Source organism: Chaetura pelagica, unplaced genomic scaffold (genome assembly GCF_000747805.2).
Source record: "Chaetura pelagica isolate M959 unplaced genomic scaffold, ChaPel_1.0 scaffold192, whole genome shotgun sequence".
NCBI lineage: Eukaryota > Metazoa > Chordata > Aves > Apodiformes > Apodidae > Chaetura > Chaetura pelagica.
The window spans coordinates 923988-947324 of NW_009952570.1; the positions used below are offsets into that span (position 1 = coordinate 923988).

General features: G+C 44.2%; 1 protein-coding gene across 2 annotated transcripts in view; it reads left to right on the forward strand.

Moving 5' to 3' along the window:
- The first annotated feature begins 500 nt into the window (after positions 1–500).
- Positions 501–23337, forward strand: part of PPP2R3A (protein phosphatase 2, regulatory subunit B'', alpha) — a 45328-nt gene continuing 22491 nt past the window's right edge. The window contains exons 1-3 of one of the 2 annotated variants that reach the window (XM_009993497.1): positions 501–2501; positions 19398–19658; positions 22110–22213. In XM_009993497.1, coding sequence (XP_009991799.1) covers positions 501–2501; positions 19398–19658; positions 22110–22213 — 2366 coding nt within the window. Of the gene's footprint in view, positions 2502–10585; positions 10718–19397; positions 19659–22109; positions 22214–23337 lie in introns of those variants that run through there. The other variant, XM_009993498.1, reaches the window with a different exon arrangement.

Sequence of the window (23337 nt, forward strand, 5' to 3'; positions counted from 1 at the left end):
GTTATATTGACTCTTGCCTTTTTTTTCTGTTGCAGGGACCTATTTTACCAGTGTGAGAGGGGAACCTCGCAGGCATACTGTGGAGTTTTTGTGCATACGTGCTATTTGATTATCTGTCTTTGACCTGCCCAGAAAGAGAGAACAGTCAAACAAAGATCATTGTCTTGTCACTTCTGCCTGAGGACTGGCTGAATTTTATGACACCTGGTGGAGAAGCTTCCTGGACCATTGGAAATGGAGCCACTCGTCATGCATCTCTGATCTGCAAAGCTCTCTGCATGGCATACAAGAAGCAAGTTGCTTTAAGTTACACCATATGCACGTTGCACTGATTGTTGTAACTGTACTGCTGATGTCACTCCAGACTTCACTAGGGCTTCCCAAGGCAGTAGCTTCTCAAGCAGTTTGAACGTTTTTGACTGATACTGGAATTTTTTCATTAAATCTGGTGTGGCTGTGAAAAGTGGAGGGGGGGGGTGTGAGATTTTCCTGTAAAGTTCATGGTCAGTTTTGAAGCCTCACTTCCAAGTGTGATCTGTGCTATGGCAGCAACCTACAGGCTTATGGTCACTTCTGTGAACTGCTACAGCAGTGTGGTGATAGACCAGCACTTCCAGCGTACCGTGCATTACTGCACAGGGACTTGCCAAGTCTTTAAGCAAGGAGTTACATGCATAGTTGCCCACCACAGTGTCTGTGCAGAGCTCAGTGTCCAAGATGCCAACCCAGACCAGAAAATTCCTGTTCCTGAAAATGGACTTGCCTTGCCTGGAAATGAAGACTATCATCAAATCCTCCCAAATAATCCCAGAATCAAAAAGGGCTCTTCAGTGCAAGCCTGCAACAGCTTAAAAGACATTACTGGTGAGGCCATAAACCTTGCCAGTGGTAAAATAAAGGAATTCTCCTTTGAAAAGCTCAAAAACTCTTCCAGTCATGTGGCCTACAGAAAGGGAAGGAAAGTTCGGTCAGAGTCGTTCATCAGACGATCATTTGATTTTGACTTGATTTATGGGCACTTCAACAATGATGAGAACTGCCCTCCGTGTGGCTTTTTGCAGAGTCCCTCACCTGCGGATAAATGGCAGGAGAGCAATGATGCTCCAGAAGTCTCAGTGGACCCCATGGTTCCCTTCTCCCCTCATTCCTTCTCTGAAGAAAACTTCATAACCCAGATTTTGGAAAAACACAAGCTAGATGGTTCTTCTGGTGGAGATATTAAGGTGTGCTTAGACATCTTGCTCAAGTGCTCAGAGGATCTGAAAAAGTGCACAGATATAATAAAGCATTGCATCAAAAAGAAGTCTGCAGACAGTGGAGGGAACAGCAGTGATTCCCTGACTAACTCAGAAATGATATATATGAATCTGATGACAAGATTTTCTTCATACCTGAAGAAGCTACCCTTTGAGCTCAAGCCACCAGGACACAAGGAAGCTAGTGACTTGGCAGAGCTAGTGAACTGTTTTCATGGCTTGCAGCAAACTCCCTTTCCCCCAGCATTTGGAGATGAGCAGCCACCTAGGTATGAAGATATCATTCAGCTGCCATCCTCAAATGCAGTTCCTCTGGGCCTACCAGGTGATCAGTGTGAGGTGACAAGCCCCTCTCAGTCCATCCAAACAAGCACTGTGAGCTTTACCTCAAACTCCCTTCCCACCAACCCACTGGAGAAGAGCGTGAGAGCTGTGAAAGGTGCTTGTATCCTACCTCAGTTCCCAGCCACAAGCCCTTCTGACTGCACGTCTTCCAGCGAGGCTCTGTACATTGTGGAGGAGTCTGATGGGGAAAGGACACTGGGCAAAATAAAGGTGGCAGAGCAGAAAGGGGGCTGGGAGAGCTCAGAGCGCAGCTACCAGCTGGTTGGTTCTTCAGATCTGACTGCCAGTGCTAAAGCAGAATGTGCCAGGGTGGGAGACACTGAGCTCTCCCATGCTGCCCAGAAAGTTACTCCTTTAAAACCAGTCTCAGATGCTGCATTGTGTGGTTCCCGAGCTGATGTCTCCAAAGGAGAACAGCTGTGCAGGAAGGCAGACAAGGAGGAGATAGACAAACTGCTGCTGGACTTGGAGTGCTTCTCACAGAAAATGGAGAGCACCTTAAGGGAACCCTCGCTGAAGGAGAGTGAACCTGCCCGTCTGCAGGTGTTTGGCTGGCAGGGTAGGCAGGTACTACCTCTGGCTGTTGAACCCAAAAGCAAACCTGTTGATCCCACTTCCCCTTTGTCAAAAATCATGGACATGAATGGTCATAAAATGGAAGAGGATGACAAAGCCCTTTTATTGCGTATCCTGGGAAGCATTGAGGACTTTGCCCAGGAACTGGTGGAATTCCAGACAGGCAAGGGAAGCTTGTCCAAGGAGAAGGAAGTGATGCAGATTCTTCAGGAAACGTTAACAACTCCTTCACAGTCCCTCATTGCAGGGCAAAAACGCTATGCTGGGGCTGCCTCCAGAGACTCTGTTCCAGCTTCAATTCAGCAGGCCCCAGAGGTGATTAAGGTAAGAGAACCAAAGCTTTGATGGGATAGGGAGTGAAACAAATATGGGAAAATGTGGGAAAAGGGTAATTATATCTGCTAAGTGATTCATTGTGCTGCAGTGTGGAACATGTTCAACCTGGCAGAAGTGTAGCATTTAAATACAAACAAAAAGAAGGAAACTAAAACCTCTAAGCAAACAAAATATGCCCTGACATGCGGTTTCACCTTTGAGCTTGTTCCTCTCCTGCTGGTGCTCCTGTAGGCTTTTTATTTGTGGTGTAGATGGGCCCTATATAATGGAGGGTAGAAACAGTTTTTCAGTGAACTGCTTTATTCCTGGGAGTGGGTATGGGACTTCCTCTCACTGGTTCAATGAGAACTCAGTGTGCCACCTCTCCCTTTCTCATCTCTGAGTAGACTCCAACAGCCTTTGTTGTCCTCCTCATCACTAGTTCCTACAGAGAGAGCCTCCATGGCACAGATGTCAGAACCTAGGAAGATGTAGTTTTCTTTTCCCAGTCCCCAGTGCATAAAGTCATTGTGGAGTCTGTACTGCTTATCTCTCTCAAATGAGGAGTGGGTTTTCCCAGGAAAAGGAGTCTTGATGAGAGCCTGCTTTAGAGGGGAGCCAGGGCTCTCTGTCCAGTCCTCAGTGCTTTTCATTTGCTAACGTGCCAACTTTCCAAGACAACTTGCTGCTAAACTTCCAAGTGCACAGAAAGTATAGAGAGGGCTACACTTTGCAAAATCCACCTTCTATGTAGGCATTGACCAGTGGACTTTGACAGCTCTTTCCAGTTGGAGCATGATGTGCATGTCTCTAAAACTGTCCACTTTCCTGAAAATACAGGTATTTGGTGTAGTTCTGGCAGGATATGGGTGGGGTGTGTCTGACCCTAAATGGCAGTGCTGAAATCTTTTTAGACTGGGCTCTCCAAGTTTCTGGTGTTTCCCTGGGTAACTTTGCTTATGGAAAATGGTAAGAATACCTTGTGTGGTATCTCCAGCAAGGGAGAGTTCATTTTTTCCTCAAGGAGTTTAGAATTAAGTAGCTCTGAAAGCTCTAAAGTAATCTCTTAAAATACCTGTTCTTGCCTGGTGTCTTAATTTACAAAATTTTCTAACTTGTGAACTTCAAAAAAAAGTGTGTTTGATAAACCATGACATTTATATTTGTGGCAGTTTTTCTATAATACTTGGAAATTGGATGCGTTTACCCTGCCAAATCAAATACCAGTCTGGTCCCTCACCAGCTCTGTGTCCTTAATCACCCACCCAGCCTGGCTGTTGGCTTGCTCCTACCTGCCTTCTGTGGTCCTGTAACACACACCCATACTACAAGAGCTCTTCTCTTTGGTGCAGCAGCACAGCCCTTGCTCTGTCTAGAACCAAAGGTGATGAGAGTAACTGTCTTGAGGCTGCAGAGGAGCTGGAGGGCGCCGGGCTGAGCACTGGGCGGGCAGGGGCAGCTGTGCCCTCCTGAGTCAGCCTGTAGCAGAGTGGGCAAAAGTCATCTGAGTTACTGGCTCTCCACTTACTCTGAGGTTTGCTGTCATTTATAGTATTCATGTGGCCACAGACTTGGCTGTGAACTCAAGGCCCTTTCTAGGTGTAGCATCAAGGGAATACATCCTTGTTGCTGGGTAACTCTGGATCTGGCTGGAGCTCCATGTGGATTCTGATTCAGTATCACACGTGCGCCTCAGTGAGTAATTTGTAAAGTATTTGTTGTATTTTCTTAGGGCTCATGAAACTGTTATCAGATAGTGTCCTGGTTTGAGCCAGGATGAAGCCAATTTTCCTTTTACTGATTTTTTTCCTTCAGTAAGCTTTCTTTTAACTAGCAACAGTATGTTCTGCTAGGTTGATAAAACACTGGAATGTTTTACTACCTACTGAGGCTCCAAGGTCGCACCTTCACTCTGCCAGCTCAGACACTATGGGGAGATCTGTGACCCCCTCGTAGGAGGCTGAGTTAGACAGACAGCAATATTGGCCAGAGATATTCCATATTATATAGCTACGTAAGCTGAGAGGAAGGTCAGAGATCACAGAAGACAACTTCCTTCCTTCTTCTTCTTCCATTCTCTTCCGTCCATGGCCAGTGTCCGGGGAGGACTCTGTTCATCCATCACCATCGACCCTTAGGCTCTTGTGACCCTCATCACTCTGTGCTTTCTCCAGCAGCAGCTCCGGGATTCCTCGGGACTCTTCCCAGTTCAGGGAAGTGCTGGAGGAGTTGCTGGGGGTGGGGGGAGGCAAGAGGCTTTTGCCCATACCTGAATATATCTGTATATAATTGTACATATATTCTCTTATATCATTCATTAGTGTTTTAATTAAAGCTGTGTAGTTTAGTTTTCAATCCGGCCAAGTCTCTCTCTTTTTCTCTCCTTCCTTGCCTGGGTGGGAGGGGGAGGGGATCGAGAGCATTGTTGTCGGACCTGAGTCAAATGGTGACAACAATTTATTGGTGCCAAACGTGGGGCTTGATTTTAAGCCCAGATTACACATTTTCGTCAATTGGGAGTGTTCAAAATTCTATCTCTGATGGGAGGAATCCCTCAGATAGCAATGGTAAGCAATTCTGCTGAATTTCCTGACGGATTGAAAACTGAACAGACTGCAATGAATCTACTGGACGCCAACCATGGATGGAAGAGAAGGGAAGAAGAAGGAAGGAAGTTGTCTTCTGTGATCTCTGACCTTCCTCTCAGCTTACGTAGATATGGAATGGAATATCTCTGGCCAATATTGCTGTCTGTCTAACTCAGCCTCCTACGAGGGGGTCACAGATCTCCCCATAGTGTCTGAGCTGGTAGAGTGAAGGTGCGACCTTGGAGCCTCAGTAGGTAGAAAAACATTCCAGTGTCTTATCAACCTAGCAGAACACACTGTTGCTAGTTAAAAGAAAGCTTACTGAAGGAAAAAAAAATCAGTAAAAAGAAAATTGGCTTCATCCTGGCTCAAACCAGGACAGATAGTTGTGTGCACACACACAGCCCCCAGAGATCTGTCACCAAGGGAAACACAGTGCAGCTTTCACTTAAAAAGGCTGTGACACTTTGAATATCCATCAAATCCTAAGCAATGAAAAAGGAAAGGGAGAGCCACTTCAGGCCAGACTGTTTGCTGGCTCAGTTGGCCTATCTGTGGTGAAATCTGTGCTGACTTATATTGGCAGCAGACTTTATCATAAAACTAATTATGATTCTCCACAGAGAACAATAGAATTACTTGTCTCTTCATTTTCAAAACCAAAATGTTTAGAAACTAGGAAATGAATACTCAAGAAGCCCATCAATTTTACAGCACACATAATGAGCAAATCTTGCTGCTTTCAGGCAGGCCAGGAAGCATTGCATACTTTTAGGTTGTCCAACATTTCCCATTTTGAGATCCAGTTTTCCATTTCTTATCTCTAAACCTCCAACTATTTGTTTTAAAACTTCCTGTTCTGTGTGCCTCTCTTAAGCTGATTTTAATAGGTAGTCTTTGAAATAAATAGTTTAGTGGAAACAGTTCAGCTGTCTGCTAGAGACTAGCAAAAACCCATACTGTATTTTTGTCTTTAGGTAGGAAGCTAACAAAGAGTGCAGCCTGGGTGTACTGGCAGGTGTGAGGGAAATGGGGGAAACTGGAACCAGTGAGCAATGCACAAGGTGGAGATGGGGCTGTTGGGGCTGTCTGACCTGATCTATGGAAGTGCTGAGTGTCAGGGGTTTTCTGGAAGGTAAAGGGTGCTACCTTTTGAGTAAATTGTTGTCTTATTCAAGTCCTTGGAAAGTCAATGGCACATGTTTTTGACCTCGTCTGCTCTGTGCCCTTGGTCTGTCACCTGTACAGGATGGCTGATGTGACAAGGTTATTACATTCAGTTGACACTTGCAGAACACTTGGTACTCTAATGAAAGCACACCAGAAAAGGCTGTAAGAAGCTTGCTAATTCCAGTTTCAGAATCAAGTTTGAGTTGTGCAAGTCCTGCTTATGTGTTTTATTTGAAGAGCCATTGGAGAAAGTTTGGAAGTAATATTGGGAGCAGAGACTAGGACCAGAGTACTTCCTCTGTTGGGGATCTCTTCTCAAAAAGATTACTGACAGTGTTGTGAGCCAGAAAAATCAGTCCTACTTCCTTATCTCTCTCTCCCTTGTGCCTCCATTTGCTGTTGCATGGCTCTGAATTTTTCTTTATACTATGATGCTTGTATACAACATACACATTTTGGTTAAGTCTGTTTTCTGCCAGATTGGTTGGTGGAATTGCTCACAGTGAGGTCAAATAAGTGGTGTACAACCATTTCTGGCCAGGGACTGGGGATCTGGGAGCAGGGTTTACAGTTTGCAGAGTTGAGGAACAGTTTCAGACCACCTTGTCTAGCCATGTTACATCTCAGCTGGTGGAGCCTTGAGTGAAGTACCCAGAGGCTGTTCCCTACTGTCACATCTTCCCTCTGGGCTGGCTCTGGGAGGTACCTATCTAGTCCTGCCTCTCCTGAATGACTGATGGGATGGCTACTGCTGGGACCCTCAGAAGTGTTCCCAGCTCTCTGTGTTGTAAAACATTGTCCTGAGGCTACACACCCTGCTTCTGTACAACAAGAACATCTATGTTGCCTGCTTAAACAGATGGCCTGAAGGTGGCTTTCATTGGAATTCATAACGTTTCATAATCAAGTAAAATTAAGTTTGACCTGGCAACTTTGTAATTCTGCCCCATCAAAATGCTGTTTCATAGTTCTGTCTACTTCTAAGTGTTGCACATGTAATTATGTTTCTGAAGGATGTTGGGTGGGGTGATTAACTGTAAAAAGTGTCTTCTATAATATAGTGAGTTTAACTTTGTCATGAAATAATCACTGACATTTTTCTCAAAATGCATCCAAAACATAATGGAAAAACTCTTTCTGGAAAATCAGGTTTCATCTACATATTTTAGAAGTTGTTTTGATCAGATATTGGTAATATCTGTCAGTTAAGCTAGACACACAATCTGCAGTCTCTTCAAACATAAAGTATTCATTATTTCTAAGCCAAATTAGTAAAAAAGGGTGGGTTATTGAAGTAAATAAAAATAGTGAGTGAAACTTAAAAGTATGACAAAGGAAAAAAAAAGAAATCAGATGAAATTAAAGAATTAAAAGGACTAATACCAAATACCTAAGAACATGTTCATGGCACAAATGCACCTTTTTAAATTGATGCAGAGACAGTTTTTGCTTGTGTGAAGTTGATTTATCTTGAAGTAGACAGCTGAAGGTAGGTGGAACAAAGACTAGTTGTAGATGGTGAGTTTCTCAGTCTGGTTTACTTAAAAACCAAGAAAAAGGGGTGCTGTTGCTGCAGAAGTTCAGCCTGTTTTGAAAACGGTTGAAGCTGTTGCCCCTCTCAGTTCTACAGGGTGCCTTGGATTGTTACAGCCAGGTTTTGGGGTACAGAAAAGTCCTGTGATGATTGAATCATCCCAATCCTTTAGGACTAAGCCTTCAGCTTTAGGCACAGGTGAGGTTCTTTCTGTATTCCAATGGCTAATAAAGGCAATCTGACACCTCTTGAGCTTGGACATCTCTCACCTTCAGGCTTTAAACTTCATCACTTACAGGAAGAGGAATTTCTAGCTTTGACTGCAGTTTGTTCAGTTGATACCAGATTTTTCTGTTGTGGATTTTGTCCAGTTGACTCTGAAACTTTTGATTTGTTTCCTGTCAGTTTCTCCCAGTGCATGTGCATTTATGCTTTTGTTTATCCCAACCTTGGTTTCTTGAGGCTAGGAAGTATCATACAGGGAACTTGCTATACTGTAAATAATTGGAAGTCAGACACAGCAAGCCTTGTCTCCAGTTTACTTGTATTTTTTCAGTTTATCAGTGCAAAAAGCCCCAAATTTCTGGCGTCTTCTGTGGCTTGTTAATTTTGAATGAGAAATGTGTAGGTTTTTTAAGAAGTAGCTGATGATTGCTAGATGAGTGTCTCTTTCATGCAGACCTCTTTTAAAGGCCAGTGTAGCAGGCCTGGATGCAGCTGTAGGTATGAGAGTTCTTTGGACTCTTGTTTCTTCCACAGTCTGTAAAGGGGTTGCAGTCTGTGAGCAGAGTGAGAGGGCAGGGGAAGATGAAGTAACTCCACTTGCCACAGATGATTTAAAATAAATCACCTTCTGACATGCTGCCGTATGAGATATGCAGGACTCCCAGTACAGTGAAGCCTTGTGGGCTCCTTAGGCAATTGCCTTAGTGTTTAGAAAAACTTGTCAGAGTAAGAAAATCAAAACTCATTCCAAAACTGTTGCATGTGGATCTGTGTATCCTTTGCTTAGTGGCAATTCCAGCTAAAACATTCCTTCCTGCCTGCCTTCTCTGGGGGGAGGGAGCTCCCTTTCTCATTGCCAACCTCATCCTACCATTCTGTTATGCTTCATATTCACTTGCAGGGCAAAGTGGGCAAAGTGATGACATTGTCATAATCTTGTGATGCTTCAGACTTGTAGCTGTGAGTCTGGACTTCAGAGCTTTTTCAGCTCTCAGGTTGCACAGTTCAGATGTAGCTACAGGGACCTAAAGGAACCAAAACTGTGTGCTGTTCTTGCTCAAATCTTTGATGAAGAGCTGGATTCCTCAGGCCAGGTTGTGGGACCATGGCCTGATGGTTGAGAAGCAACTGGGAAGAAAATTATCTTGGAGGTTTTGATATACATTTATGAAGACATTAACAAAATTCCTTTTCTCAGTGTCAGCTGGAGATCCTTCTCCTTTATTGAGAAGCCTATTTAACTACACAAGAGCAAATCTGTGATGGTAGGAGCATCCTTTTGCATAGGCAGTGCCTTTCTGTCATCCAGTTAAATAAAGTGATGCTGCATATGAAGTAACCTTGGCCCTTCTGCCAGAAACCAGGAAGAGAAAGATACCAGAGGCACAAGTAGTCCACTAAAAGCTTTTTGTTGGTGAGGCTCAGTGAGATGTTTTCATTTCAAATGCAGTATCTCAATAAAAGCAAGCCCTACTAGCTAGAAATCAGATGGTGTTCTGCATTACTAAGCTTAGAAAGTAAACTGTCAAAGTATCTAGGACTTTTAAAATTGAGTAGTGAAAGCAGACTGTGGGTCTAGGTGTTCTTCATTTTGTAGAGAAAGAGCTGGATTTAGGCCTTTGTTCAGCACCATTGTCAGGATAGGAGGGCAAGGACACGCTTTTAACAACCCTAGATGAAGTCTGAGCAGGAGTTTGAAGTCTACTTGCACAAGGCTGTGCAGAGAGAGACTATTGTTCACTGAGAATTGCTTTGTCTTGGGAGAATGATGGGAAAAGTGAATAAAAATAATGATGCATTTTGGTGTATTTATGAAACAGTTTTCTTAAGAACTGCTTCAGAATGCCTGAGCTTATTAACCAAGATCATTCTTATGTGCTTGCTTGGTGTTAAAGGAACTGAATTATTTGCTTTTGCCAAGCAAGAAGGAAAAACTGATGTTTTCTGAAAATTACAGCCTTTGGTTTAGAGTGGAACTAATGCTGATCTTCTGCTTCATCACCTCAAAAGCAGGGACTTTAAACCACTAGCACCATATGTGCTGAGAGCATGTGGTTTAACTCTAGCTGGGTCAGACTGGTACAAGTTTGTACCTCAGGTTTCAGTACTGAAGCACATAAAATAAGAACTATTGGGGGAGATGGTATAATTAGCCACTTCTGCAGTGCAGCTAATTTTAGCACCCTTGGGTGGTGGGTGCTTCCTTTCCCATATTACCCCTGGCCTATTACAAGCCAAGGACAGATTGTCTGTCATGTAGCCAGCAGGGAAATAGATTCTGTTGTAGATCATGTTTCTCAATTAAAGTATTACAAGAAGGCAGAAGATACTGGTGGTACTGAAAGATACTTTGAATATCAGTTAAAAAAGGGATTTCTGGCTTCGGGAGTAAGATAAAATCTCTAGATGTTCTCCTTGTGAAGAGAGAGAAGACCCATTATGTTGAAGCCATTTGCCATTTTTTTCCTGTAAAAACCAAAACCAAGAGAGCAACGTTCTGGTCCTGACGTGGTCTCCTGCAGAGAGTCCCTGTGTCCCTTCTGGAAAGGGCAGTACCTGCTTAGGAGCTGACCAGGATGATGATCAAGGAGAGTTCTCTGCGGAGGGACCCAGACCTGGGAGGGGAGCTAGCTTTCCTTGCGAAGGGCTGTGATTTTGTTCTTCCATCCCGCTTCAAGAGGAGGCTGAAGTCATTCCAGCAGGCCCAGGTTTGAATGCTTGGCGTTTCTTGTCCTTTTTCTGTTGCTTTGTACTTTTTTATTGGATCAGAGAATCAAACTGTGTCCCCTCTAGGCGTGTCGATTTGCAGAAAGTTATTTGCAGCTAGATACCAGCAGGTTTAAAAATAAACCTTCCAGGCTTAGATTGCAGAGCCTTTGTAAACAAGGGGAAAACATTAACAGCAAGGGCAGTAATTTTTAATAGGGAGAGGTAGTGTCAGACTATTAAATCTTTCCTCTGTTTTTTGTAAGAAAACACCTGTTTCGCAAGATGATTGCTCTGAATGTTTCTTGTTGCGTGTGAAACAACCACAACATTGCTCTCTGCTGTACAAATTAATGCACAAACCAACCTACCTGGCTTTGCCATTTGTGATTTTACCATCACAAGGTGGTGCTTTGCTGTTTCCTCCATCTCTGGTGTGTGGCTGAAGGAGATAATAGAATCCTAGAATCATTGAGGTTGGAAAAGATCCTTAAGATAATGGAGAAAGATTCCAAAGAAATGGAAATTGTACCGTGGCTGTATTCCTAGGCAAATCCCAGGATCCATACTCCCTTTCTGGGACAACTTGCAAAAGTCTGGAATAATTTATGCTAGACAAGCAAATGGACATGTAGATTTACAGGAGGTCACAATGTGCTGAAATTGGCCCATCTTGAGCTGCATCTGTATTTAAATAATCAGTGACTCAGTAAGGAAGTTAAAAAGTTGAAATTGAGTGGTGCAGCTGTTTCCTAAGAAACAGCTATTAAAATTGCTCCAGAGTATATTGTAGCACATTTTGTTTTCATGGTTTCTGGTGACAGGTTAAAGTACATATATGAGGTTAATCTGTGGAACATGTTTTTTCACTCCCTAGAGGAGAATTGCATGAAGTAATGATGTCTAGTAATAGCTTGGGTGGGGACCACGAGCAATTTAGGAGAGACTAACAAGAACCATGCAGCACAGCTCAGTTAAATCCCCAGTTAGTCTGATCACCTCAGGACATAATCAGGGTATAGTTTGCAGGGAGAGGTCCTAGTACATAAATTGGAAAAACTGATGAGCCTTTGGTACGTGAGCCCTCTGCCTGGTCTGAAGTAGGAACAACAAACTTCTCTGCTAAATGCATTGAGAAAACTGCTCTGGGGCTGCAGGTCCAAGGCAAGTGAACCAAAAAAGGTGGTCTTACTTCCTCTTCTCCTTCCTCCAGTACTTGTTCCCTCTTGCTACCTCCTCACCATATGTGGCCCCACGAGCCTTTCTGTGAGCTGGCTTAACTCATAACATGGTAGAATATCATTCAGCAAAAAAGCTAAGTCTGTTTTCTGCCTTTCCAAGTGGGTTAAATTGGTCCACAGAGGGGGCTGGAAAGCTCTGGAGCTGTCACTGGGTACACAGTGACAAACTCTGTTTGGGAGTGGAGGACAGAGATGGGAGTTCTCTTGCTTGGCATCAGCAAGATGTTAAATTTTGTGCCTTGTGGGCCTGTGCCTTGTGCCTTGGGTGTGTTAGTGTGAGATGACCTGAGAGCAGAGCTAATTGGGCTAAATACGGAAAAAGTGCTAGCAGGAGAAAGGATATCCAGGCAGTGAGAGGGAGCAGAGAGATGAGTGATAGATACTTTGTGGAACATGTTGGCCAGAAAGGCAAGGGAGGAGAAGGTTTTTTGTAAAACCCATATCTCTTTTAAGAGCTGTAAGTTTTAGTTCTCATGCTCTTCTTTAGCAGGACTTTTTAGGGAAGGATCATTAGCCCTCCTATAGCAGGGGTGGGAGGAAAGGAGGGTACATTTCACTGGTAGGAAGACTTGCTAACAGTAGGTCACATCAGAGCTGTTCTGTGTCTGGAAAACTCCCCAAGGAGAAGAGTTCCTCCCGTGTCCTTCTGGTGACCTTTTGCAGGCTATACTACCCTCAGTTCAATTCATCCTCCTGCTGACTAGCCTAATGCTCCTAAGCTGCGGTTTGAGGCTGTTGCCCCCTTAAAGCTCTGTACCACTGCAGAGTTTGGTTCCACCATCTCTGCAGCTGTGCTTCCAGCTGCTGGAGGCTGTGCGGGACCCACTTCTCAGCTTCCCTTTGCCTGTCTGAACAGCCCAGCCCTGCTATCCCCTACCACATGCTCCCACTCTCACCTCTTCGCTGTGCCTTCTGTGCACCTCTCACCTCTGGCTCCCCATCCCTTTTGAAGGGAAGGCCCAAAGCTGGTCTCAGTAATCCAGGTGCAGCCTCACTAGCATCAAGCAGGGGAGACAATAACTTGCCCTGCTGCCAGTGCAGTCTGTTCAATAATTTCCCTCATTTGTCATCAGCCAATGCTGCAGGCTCTTGCTGAGCCTGGCGCGCACATCATCTCCCTCACCTCATGTTCAGCAGGGCTGTTGCTCAGTCAGTGGATTCTCAGCCCACACCCATGCTTGGGCTTGCTGTGCACAGGTGGAGAACTTGGTACCTTTTCTCATGGAAGTAGTTGAGCAGTTTGTCCAGGTGTCTCACACCTGGGCTCTGCTGTTGGCTGTGCCAGCCTTCCCCCAGGTAAGTGTCACCTGCACAGCAGGACAGATGAGAACTGTAGTGGGGGTTCTGTGAGCAGTGGGGAGTTGTGCCCACTGTTGTCCTTCTGACTGAATTAATTTTGGTTGTTTTCTCGATGGAGTTTTCAGGGAGGCCTTTGGAGTGTGGGCTTAAGTATATCAGTGGCAGGAAGGGCATGTGGAAGATCTGTAAGCACACTTGGCAGTGGAGGCATGTGAGGTCTCTGCTTTCAAACCTCAGCTGGATAAGGCCGTGAGGAACTTGATCGAGCCTTAGAGTTAGCCCTGAGTCCCTTCCCACCTGAATCCTTTTGTGATTCTGTGTTGCTTGGGTAGTTTTCATTTGTGTGTTGCTGCAGTTGGACTTTGTTTCTGCTGGTGAGTTTACGAATTAGAGTAGAAAAGATTCTCTCCAGAAAATGAACCTTTGCTGTTCTTACTCCCCTTTGAGATGGGTAAAAAAAAGAGGCAGTAGAAAGATACGATGATGGGAAAGGGCTTCAAGGAAGGGAAGGAAGAGAAAGTCTTGGGCAAAAGGTACAAATCTGCTCTGAAACTCTGAGAACTGATGATCACTGAGGATGGCTTGTGTCCAGTTACCATTAGACTTCAGTAAGACAGGAACTGTAAAAAATGGAAGGAGACATTAAGTCAGCACTGTGGACTGTGAGAAACCCAGGCTGAGTCACTGTACCCTAGAACAGAGGATTCAGCAGGGCTGTTGCTCAGTCAGTGGATTCTCAGCCCACACCCATGCTTGGGCTTGCTGTGCACAGGTGGAGAACTTGGTACCTTTTCTCATGGAAGTAGTTGAGCAGTTTGTCCAGGTGTCTCACACCTGGGCTCTGCTGTTGGCTGTGCCAGCCTTCCCCCAGGTAAGTGTCACCTGCACAGCAGGACAGATGAGAACTGTAGTGGGGGTTCTGTGAGCAGTGGGGAGTTGTGCCCACTGTTGTCCTTCTGACTGAATTAATTTTGGTTGTTTTCTCGATGGAGTTTTCAGGGAGGCCTTTGGAGTGTGGGCTTAAGTATATCAGTGGCAGGAAGGGCATGTGGAAGATCTGTAAGCACACTTGGCAGTGGAGGCATGTGAGGTCTCTGCTTTCAAACCTCAGCTGGATAAGGCCGTGAGGAACTTGATCGAGCCTTAGAGTTAGCCCTGAGTCCTTTCCCACCTGAATCCTTTTGTGATTCTGTGTTGCTTGGGTAGTTTTCATTTGTGTGTTGCTGCAGTTGGACTTTGTTTCTGCTGGTGAGTTTACGAATTAGAGTAGAAAAGATTCTCTCCAGAAAATGAACCTTTGCTGTTCTTACTCCCCTTTGAGATGGGTAAAAAAAAGAGGCAGTAGAAAGATACGATGATGGGAAAGGGCTTCAAGGAAGGGAAGGAAGAGAAAGTCTTGGGCAAAAGGTACAAATCTGCTCTGAAACTCTGAGAACTGATGATCACTGAGGATGGCTTGTGTCCAGTTACCATTAGACTTCAGTAAGACAGGAACTGTAAAAAATGGAAGGAGACATTAAGTCAGCACTGTGGACTGTGAGAAACCCAGGCTGAGTCACTGTACCCTAGAACAGAGGATTACAGAATCCCACTTGGAAAAAAACAAGGAACTGGTAAATTTATTATCTAGGCCCCTGTTGGAAGTTGGGGCCAGGAGGAAGGAGTTAGAAAGCATTTGAGCAGTTGATGTGATACTGCTTCCTTCCATGGAGTTTTCTGCTGGGACTGGCAAGTTCCTGAGAGAGCAGCCTGGATGGCAGAGGTTTAGTCTCTGTGCTTTGTTTGTGTAGCTACAATGAGGCTGTAGTTCTGTCTGGTCTATTTATAATGCAGATGTCACCATTTCAGTCTGTCCATAAATAAATTGTATAACTGGCAAAAGGTGATACAGTGGATAGACGCTAATGTTACACCGCGCTAGAGAGCAGCATTTAAAAATGGGCTTTAATCTTGCCTTCCTCTTTAGGAAAAAAAAATAAGTATTAGCTATTGGTAACAAAGCTAAAAGATTTATTGTGGTGTTTTCCTTCCTTAGTTGTCCTTTCTGAGAATGCATGTCCCTGTTGGAGAAAAGTGTTCCACTAAGCAAACAGCATTTAAGGTTAACTTTTTGCAATAAGAAACTGGTTTTTTTCCTAAGGAATTCCTGCAGTATTTCCACTCATATAACGTAATTAAAACTACTGTGAAAAAAATTAACTCCCTCCGTAGTGGTTAACATCTGGTTATGCCCATCCCAGACTTAGGGGATTGTTCTAGGGAACGGGGTCCTTAAGAGCCAGTTGCTGCTTGTTGTTTCCTCTTTGTGTTGTTGTAGGCAGCTCATTTCTTACATGAGAAGGAAGAAAACAAAGTTTTAAAAAAAAAATAAATCTATTCCTGAAGTAGAATCTTCTGAAGAGAAGGCATCCATGAGCAATGCTTCTACCTTGTCTGCCTTGGACTGAGCAGGAGTTAGTGATTCAATCTTCCTGGGAAGGTCAGCTGTAAACCTACATCTGAACTGCCTCCCTGCTTTGGAGATGAGCAGCAGTCCCTGTATTTGTCCTGTAGGTGTCTGACCTTCTGGCTGGTGTTGTGGATCAGGAAATTCATCTAGATTCTGCAGTCGGTACTTGGGGCTTATGGGAGCTGGTACCAAGCCTTTCTGACTTTGGTGCTACCTGGAGGAAGATGAGTTGCTCTGCTTTTCAGAAGGTGAAGGTCAGAGCAAAGTGGATGATCAGCTCGAGTTTTGTGCCATATCAGGATGTCTATTGTATGTGGAAGAGGAGGAAAACAGCATGGTGCTGTGGTGTTTGGGGCTGCCTGTTTGCCTTCCACGAAAAAAAACCAATCCAATTTTGTTGTTCTAATGTAACAATATAGGTCCTTATATATTGTTAAAGTGAAGAGTCATTGCCTCCTGAGAGAACAGGTTTTTTGTTTGCTTCCATTTGGTTTGTGGGCCTTTCTGTTAAACTTGGGTAATTTTTTTGTAGTTCCTCACAATCCTGGCAGGTAGGAGTGCATGTTGTGCATTGAGGAGCTTCATGAACAATAAACCTGTTTCTGAGAAGTGGGTCTTCAAGTCAAACTGATGTAAAGTCCTCCTATTCTAGAAGTCAAGTGGCTGGAGTTGGCACCTCATTGTCTGTTCCAGCTTTACATTGTTTGTATGAATATGGTGCTGTGAGAGACCAGCAGGGATTTCCACTGTGCTGGAATCCAGAAAGTGAAAACTGCTGAGCAGGGCTCCCTGGGGGGTGCCTGAGCAGCCCCTGGACAGGCTGGGAGGTGGGTCCTGAAGGCAGAACTGGTGTGTGAGTTCTGTAGGTCAGTTCACTATCTTTACTTGCACATCAAGGTCCAATTCATTAACCCACTACTTCCCAGTTATATGGAAGCTTCTTGAGGAGGCCTGGCTTGGGAAGCTTTCTTCACCCCTCTAGCTTAGCCTCCCTTGCCAAAGTGGACAGCCATGGGAGGGGGGTGGATCTTCATCTACCTCTAACATGTAGCAGTGGCTGCTCTGGAGCCACATATTCCCTTCCCAGACACATTCAGCCTTTCTGGGTTTTGCTTTTGTTGCCCTACTGAGTGAAGGACAAGGAAGCCAGGAGGACAGTTGTCTTCTATCAACCTAGTGAGCTACTGCTCCCAAAACGAGTGACCACCCTACCTTAACCCCTGCCACCATTTCAGGTCCCCTACATGCGTTGTCATACTGTGGGACTGAGTAACCAGGGCTGATGCTTACCCAGCCCTACAGAACTCTTCAGCCCCAGTAGCACGTTGAGCCTCAGGGCTGGCCCACTTTGAGCTCCAGCATCACTCATGATCAGGCACAAAGATCTGCAGTGTGTGAGAGAGTAGGAGAAGCTGAGGAAGAACAGATGGTAGTGATCGGGCTTGTTCTCCAACTGTGGAGAGCTATCTCAAGGACCATACAGACCCTGAATACTGGCATTGGTAGACACAGAAATCCCAGATCTTCAGTGTTTCCTGTGTTGCAAGATGCAGGAGAGGAGGATTTAAAGAAACCCAGGCTGCAGTTAATGTGTTCTGTGCAGAGCATTTACAGTACCAAAGTATTCTTCTGATGGCATGTGTGTTCAAGGGCATGTGTTCCTGACCCTGCAATGGGGCAGCATTTGGGAGAAGGAAGAGGTCCTCCCCATTTAAAGAAGAACAGTAAAGCAGATGAGTGAAGAGGAGGAAAATCCATCTTTCCTTTTACAGGTCTCTGAAGAGTGGGTTATAAAGTATTCTAAACTGCAGAAAAAACAGGGCTTAAGGAAACTTTTACAGTTCTCATATCTTAAGCTTCCTGAAAGCAAACCCATAGCAAGCTGGGGCATTCAGTGTGTGTTAAGGAAAAAGCTTTGTATTTCTGTAAAATAATAAAGCAAAGAGTTTAGTCAGTTCAACATACACATTCTTCTGTATTTAGTGAGCTCAGAGTTGGCTGTGTTATTCTGAACTCCTTGTGTTTTGGAATAGAATAAACAAACTGAAAGTTACAGCTGTATTTACTTGACTGTTGCCTTATTAGCTTCTTATCACATATGCTGTTATATTAATAACTCTTGAATTCAAACCATTGTGCAACAGGCAAGCCTATCTCCTTTTCCCAAGACACTGTGTGTTCATGGGTGAGCAGGGAATTCGTCATCCCTCAGCATTCCAGCATCTGAATTCTGCTGCTTATACTGTAACTACTTTCCAAAGTAAAAAAATATTCCCTCCCATGTCTGAAAAATTACCTCTTTTAGGATCTCATTATGTACTTCAATACAAATTTTTGGAGAAGAGGAGGTTCTGAGGACACCTTATTGGGGCCTTCCAGTATCTTAAGGGGGCCTACAGGAAAGCTGGTGAGGGACTTTTTAGGATGTCAGGTAGTGGTAAGACTAGGGGAATGGATCAAAACTAGAGGTGGGAAGATTCAGATTAGATGTTAGGAAGAAGTTCTTCACTTGTGGTGAGACACTGGGACAGGTTGCTCAGAGAGGTGGTGGAAGCTCCATCCCTGGCAGTGTTGAAGGGCAGGTTGGATGGGGCTTGGAGCAACCTGGTCTGGTGGGAGGTGTCCCTGCCCATGCAGGGGGTTGGAGCTGGATGATCTTTAAGGTCCCTTCCAACCGTAACAATTCTAGGATTCTTTTCTGCAAAGTATCAGTGCGTATATAGAAGTAGAAGATCACAGAGTTGTATCAGAAGGGTGATCTAGTGGGGATCACCATGTCAGACATATGTTTATTGCAGACAGGAGAGGGGTGATGGGATGGTAGAGCTGATGAAAAATGAGGTGGTGGGTGTGGGAGAAAAGCCATTCAAGATGGGACGGAGAAGGCCTTGTTTCAGTTGGCAGGTATCTCCTCACTTTTCAACAAATTATGTAGGTGCTGACTCAGTGAAGCCCTCTGGGTGCTTTGACTGCAAAGGGGCTCTTGCACCTGGAGTTGTGAACTGACCCTTTGTGTGTTGCACTAACCCTGTGTCCTGTGGGGACCCACTGACAGACTGTTCTGGCTGCTCCCCATTCCTGGTGTAAAAATGGTTTAGCCAGTACTTAGTACCTCAAACAAAACCAGGTCTTGGACTGCTCGAGTTGAGCATAGAATAAAAGGCTTCCCTGAAATTTAGGAGGAGAGTCTTGCAAATCTTTGGTAAATTTTTCTATGTGGTGATACTTTGGGAAAACTAATTGTGTTCCCAAGAACTGCAAAATGTTAGGAATATAAGTCTGCTCATACATGAGGCAAGATGTTTGGGTGGGTGGGTGTTCTAGTTCTAAGGGAAAATACTAACAACTAGATTTTGATACTTTGCTATTTATGGGGCAGAATGACAACACAGTGACCAGCGTGAGAAAAAATAGCATTGCCCTTGTTCTGTGGTGTTGCTGAACTGCAGTGTGTTCTCCATTCAATAGTATATCATAATGCACAGCTGCATACATAAAATGCACAGAAACTACACAAAAGCAGGAAGTGACTTATACTAAATTTGCACTGTCCAATATTGCATTTTTACCATGTGCTATAATTTAATTATTGGTATTTTTACATTTCTCCCAAATCACTGGGAGCACAAATTACTTTCTCCTCTTGGGCATGCCAGGCTGTTAAAAATTATTTGTTATTCATTATATTTTCAGGTTCAAAGTAAACAAGAGAAGAAACCTGGAAGTTCACCCCCAGTCCCTTTGAGCTCTGCAGTCAGTTCTTGCACTCTTCTGCCTGTGAATAAAGCCACCAGCAGTACCCCTTTGTCTATAAACATTCCACGTTTCTACTTCCCTAAAGGACTTCCAAATGTCTGTGCTAATCATGAGGAGGTCGTTGCCAGGATTGAAGAAGCTTTTTCAGAGTTTGAAGAAGAGAAAGCAAACATCTATGAAATGGGGAAAATTGCAAAGGTAAGAGCTATTCACTGGGTTTTTAATTTTTTTGAGAGAAAGACCAAGGCTAAGAAAGTATCTCACAGCTATTCTAATTTTCAGTGAAAAAGACCCAATATCCTTTTGCTCTGAATGTTTGTATTATATTAAGAAAACAGTAAACAAAGATGAGCTCAGTTTGCTGTTTGTCACATCTGATGTGAAGTTCTTTGATTTGTGAAATGGTTCTTTCAGCTTTCTTGCCAAGTACAGATTGCAGTTTTGCTTTTCTGTTCCCCCACAGTTATGCTCAGAAGATAGGAGAGACTGAAAGGGTTGTCAGGCATTGCAGTAGATTGCCCAGGGCAGTGGTGGAGTTACCATCTCTGGAGGCGTTTAAACAGCATGTGGACCTGGTGCTTGGGGACAGGGTGTAGTGGTGAGCTTGTGGTGTTAGTCCTAAGGCTGGACTGAATGATCTTGGAGGTCTCTTCCAGCCAGGGACATCCCATGATTCTGTGAGACTTAGTCTGCCTCTGTGGCTTCAGGTAGGGCCAGCTGCCTTCTTTGTGGTTATCTGTCCCACTAATCTGGACATGATCCACATCTACTGTTGCTTGAGAAAGCAGTTCCCAGCCTTTGCCTCCTTGGACACAGAAGGGGGAAATGCTTAGTCAACCTCCACCCCTGGGATGCTTACATTAATACCCATAGTGCAGGCATCAGCAGACTTGGAGTTGTTACAGTCTGCTGATGAGTTTCTGGCTTCAGGGAGCAGCACACAGCAGTTGTGTGGGAATGTGGTGCAGTTGGGTGGCTCTGTTTTCCTCTCCTTCAAGCAGAGGTTTTAGAGGTGCTGCTCTAAGAGGAGCAGTTGTCAGCTGCCTCTCCTACATTTGGTTTGTCCTGCCTGCCTCTCTGCCACTGCAGACTGAGCACTGATGTTCTGTCCAAGAGCAGCACTTGTTTTCCAAGAAGGAAGATTGCTCTGAAAGGAGAGACTAGGTTGGTTTTCTGTTTGTTTTTAGCAGAGTCTAATGGCAATGTTTGTAAACTGTCTCTGAAAACATAAACAGAAAAACTTCATTGTTTGTCCAAAAAATTGTTTGATATGGATTTTATGAGTGCGTGTGCCCTGTCATGTTCCAGCTGGATAAAGGAGGGGGATGCTGTAGAAGAGACCTTTGTCTTTCTTTCTGGTCTCTGTATCTGTCTCTATATAGATATGTTCCATGCTATTTTGCTGTTGTAAGGCTTGCTTCTCTCCCAGGGTACCAGGCTTGGGGCTCTGAAATAAATATGGGAGAATCAGCTGCACACAGGAAGTAAATGTCATGCTTTCCTCAGAGCAGCTAAACACCTGAAGTACAGTCACTTGACAAGGGATGACTAAATCCAAAAACAGTTCTTATGCTGATTTGGGTTCCCAAAGAAACATGCAGCTCAGGGAAAAAGTTGAGAATGGACTTTCAGGGTAGTCTTGCTTGATAGAAGAAGTGAAAGAGGCTTTGTGGGGAAAGCAGAAATGATGCATCAACTACTTCTTTAAAATATTCCTCCTTCCCATTGATGAGATATCACCTGTGCCTGGCCTGAATCACCTGCACTCCTGCTAAGGCCTGTGTTTTGCAGATGTGCTGATACCTTGTCTGGAGTCATGAAGGTGACTCGAAAGATCTTTGTTGCAAAGAGGAGGTTTCTTGAAGGTGTCAGCAGCTGAATGCTTGAAGCCATTTTCAAGCCTGCTTTTCTGAGGCATTAGAGAGCACGAAGTGCTTGAGTGTTCACTGGTGACCATTTGGAAAACGAGCAGCCTCTGCAGATCAACAGTTGTGTTCAGAGTCCTCTTGCTGGAATTGGCCTCTTCCTGTTTCTGCTTTTAAGTTTTTGTTACCCTGCTGAGATCTAGCAGCATTGGGAAAATGGGCTGCTGAGGGTGGAGGGCATTATGTGGGTGGGAATTATTTCATCTTTAGGCATTTAATAATTAATTGTGTATAATTAGAACTGGAATTCCCTTGCTGTCAATGAGAAGTCAGCCCATCTAGACAATGGGTTGTCCTTTTCTAAGGTTGGTCACAGAATCACAGAATGTCAGGGGTTGGAAGGGACCTCTGGAGATCATCAAGTCCAAGCCAGGACCAAATCAGGGTGGGTACTCATCTGGAAGGGGGGTGGTCCTGTCTCCACTTCACTTTGCAGGGCATCTTGCTGAGCAGTTCAGTCAGAGCTTAAGAGCTTGATAGTGTCTGATCCTTTTTGTAGCCTGACAGGACATGTTTCTCAGTTACTCTCAGCATAGAACAAAAATAAAGTTATTGATGGATTCTGACCCTTGGCACACAGTAAATAGCTTTCTAACTAAGCTGTGTGCCATTACTGCTTTATTTCCTTTATGTAAAGGTCTGGGTGGTGAATTCAGTGTGTAAACAAGGAGGCTCTTCTTGTGACTGCTTCTGTGTTCCTTTTTGTCCTGGTGTTTCATTACAGGTGTGTGGTTGCCCACTCTACTGGAAAGCACCAATGTTCAATGCATCAGGAGGAGAAAGGACAGGATGTGTGTCTGTACACTCATTTGTATCTATGTGGAGAAAGTGAGTATTGTAAATGCAAAATTCTCTTTCTGGAAAAAGAGAACTGTCTGCCACAGAAGTCTCTATTGTTGTTTCTTGTTTTGTTCTTCCACTAGATTTCTCAATTCATTGTCCCTTCTTTGGAAGAAAAGAAATGGCTTAAAAATCCCAACCAGCTTAAATTTTCTTCCCCAAAATTCCCTGAGCACTTGTTTCCATGCTGCCTCAACAAACTTTGAAGCTGTTGTATAGGTGATGAGACATCTTGGTCTGGTGGACACATAAAATATATTAACACCCTCCCTAGAAATATGTCAGCCTTTCATGAGGTAGCTGACAGATGTCAGTGGATTTTGGATTCATTTGTCATGGGCCTGGTTGCCACTACACTAGCCTGCTAAGCAAGTGCCACTGGGGATGAGGAGAGGAGACGTGGTAGTGGTGTAGGACAGGAAGAAGGATTGGAAAATAAAGAAGCATAGTACAGGTGGATACTCTTAAGAGCTGTAATTGTTGCTATTGCCTTCCTCAAGCATGCTGCATAATAAACCTGTGGGGTTTGACAGTCACTTCCACACATGTCAAGGATTCTTGAAATTGAGAGCTCTGCATATATCGCGCCAGGAGTCAGAGGTGTGAGATGGAATAAACCTGCTCTCTTGCCTAATGTTTTTTACTCCAGGATCTTTAGGCTTCAGTCTACCTTGTGAAACACCTGAACAATGTGTCCATCTCATATCCAGACAGACTTGTAATTTTTTACTTAGTGGTTGCTCTTCAGATTCTTGAAGGAGCCTTTAACCCTGAGTTCCCAGAGTATTTCCTGGGATAATATTGTCAAAACAGCTTGTAGTTACCCTGGCAAACTGGCAGAAATGTTAGGATCAACTATGATCAGTAGGTTTTTCTTGACACAGACAATGTGTTTTCCTTTATGTTCTTCCAATTACTTCTAATTAATCCCTCATATATGATCCCACATATTTTCACTCCTGTGACTTAAACAGCCTTCAGATATTTGCAGACTGTGGTCATTCCCCTCTTCTGTACTCTCTTAACCACATCATTTCCAAGCCAAGTTTTTTATGCTTTTCTCAAGTTAATTGCTCCTTTAGAAAGATTTTTTTTATTCCCCTGCCTCTTTC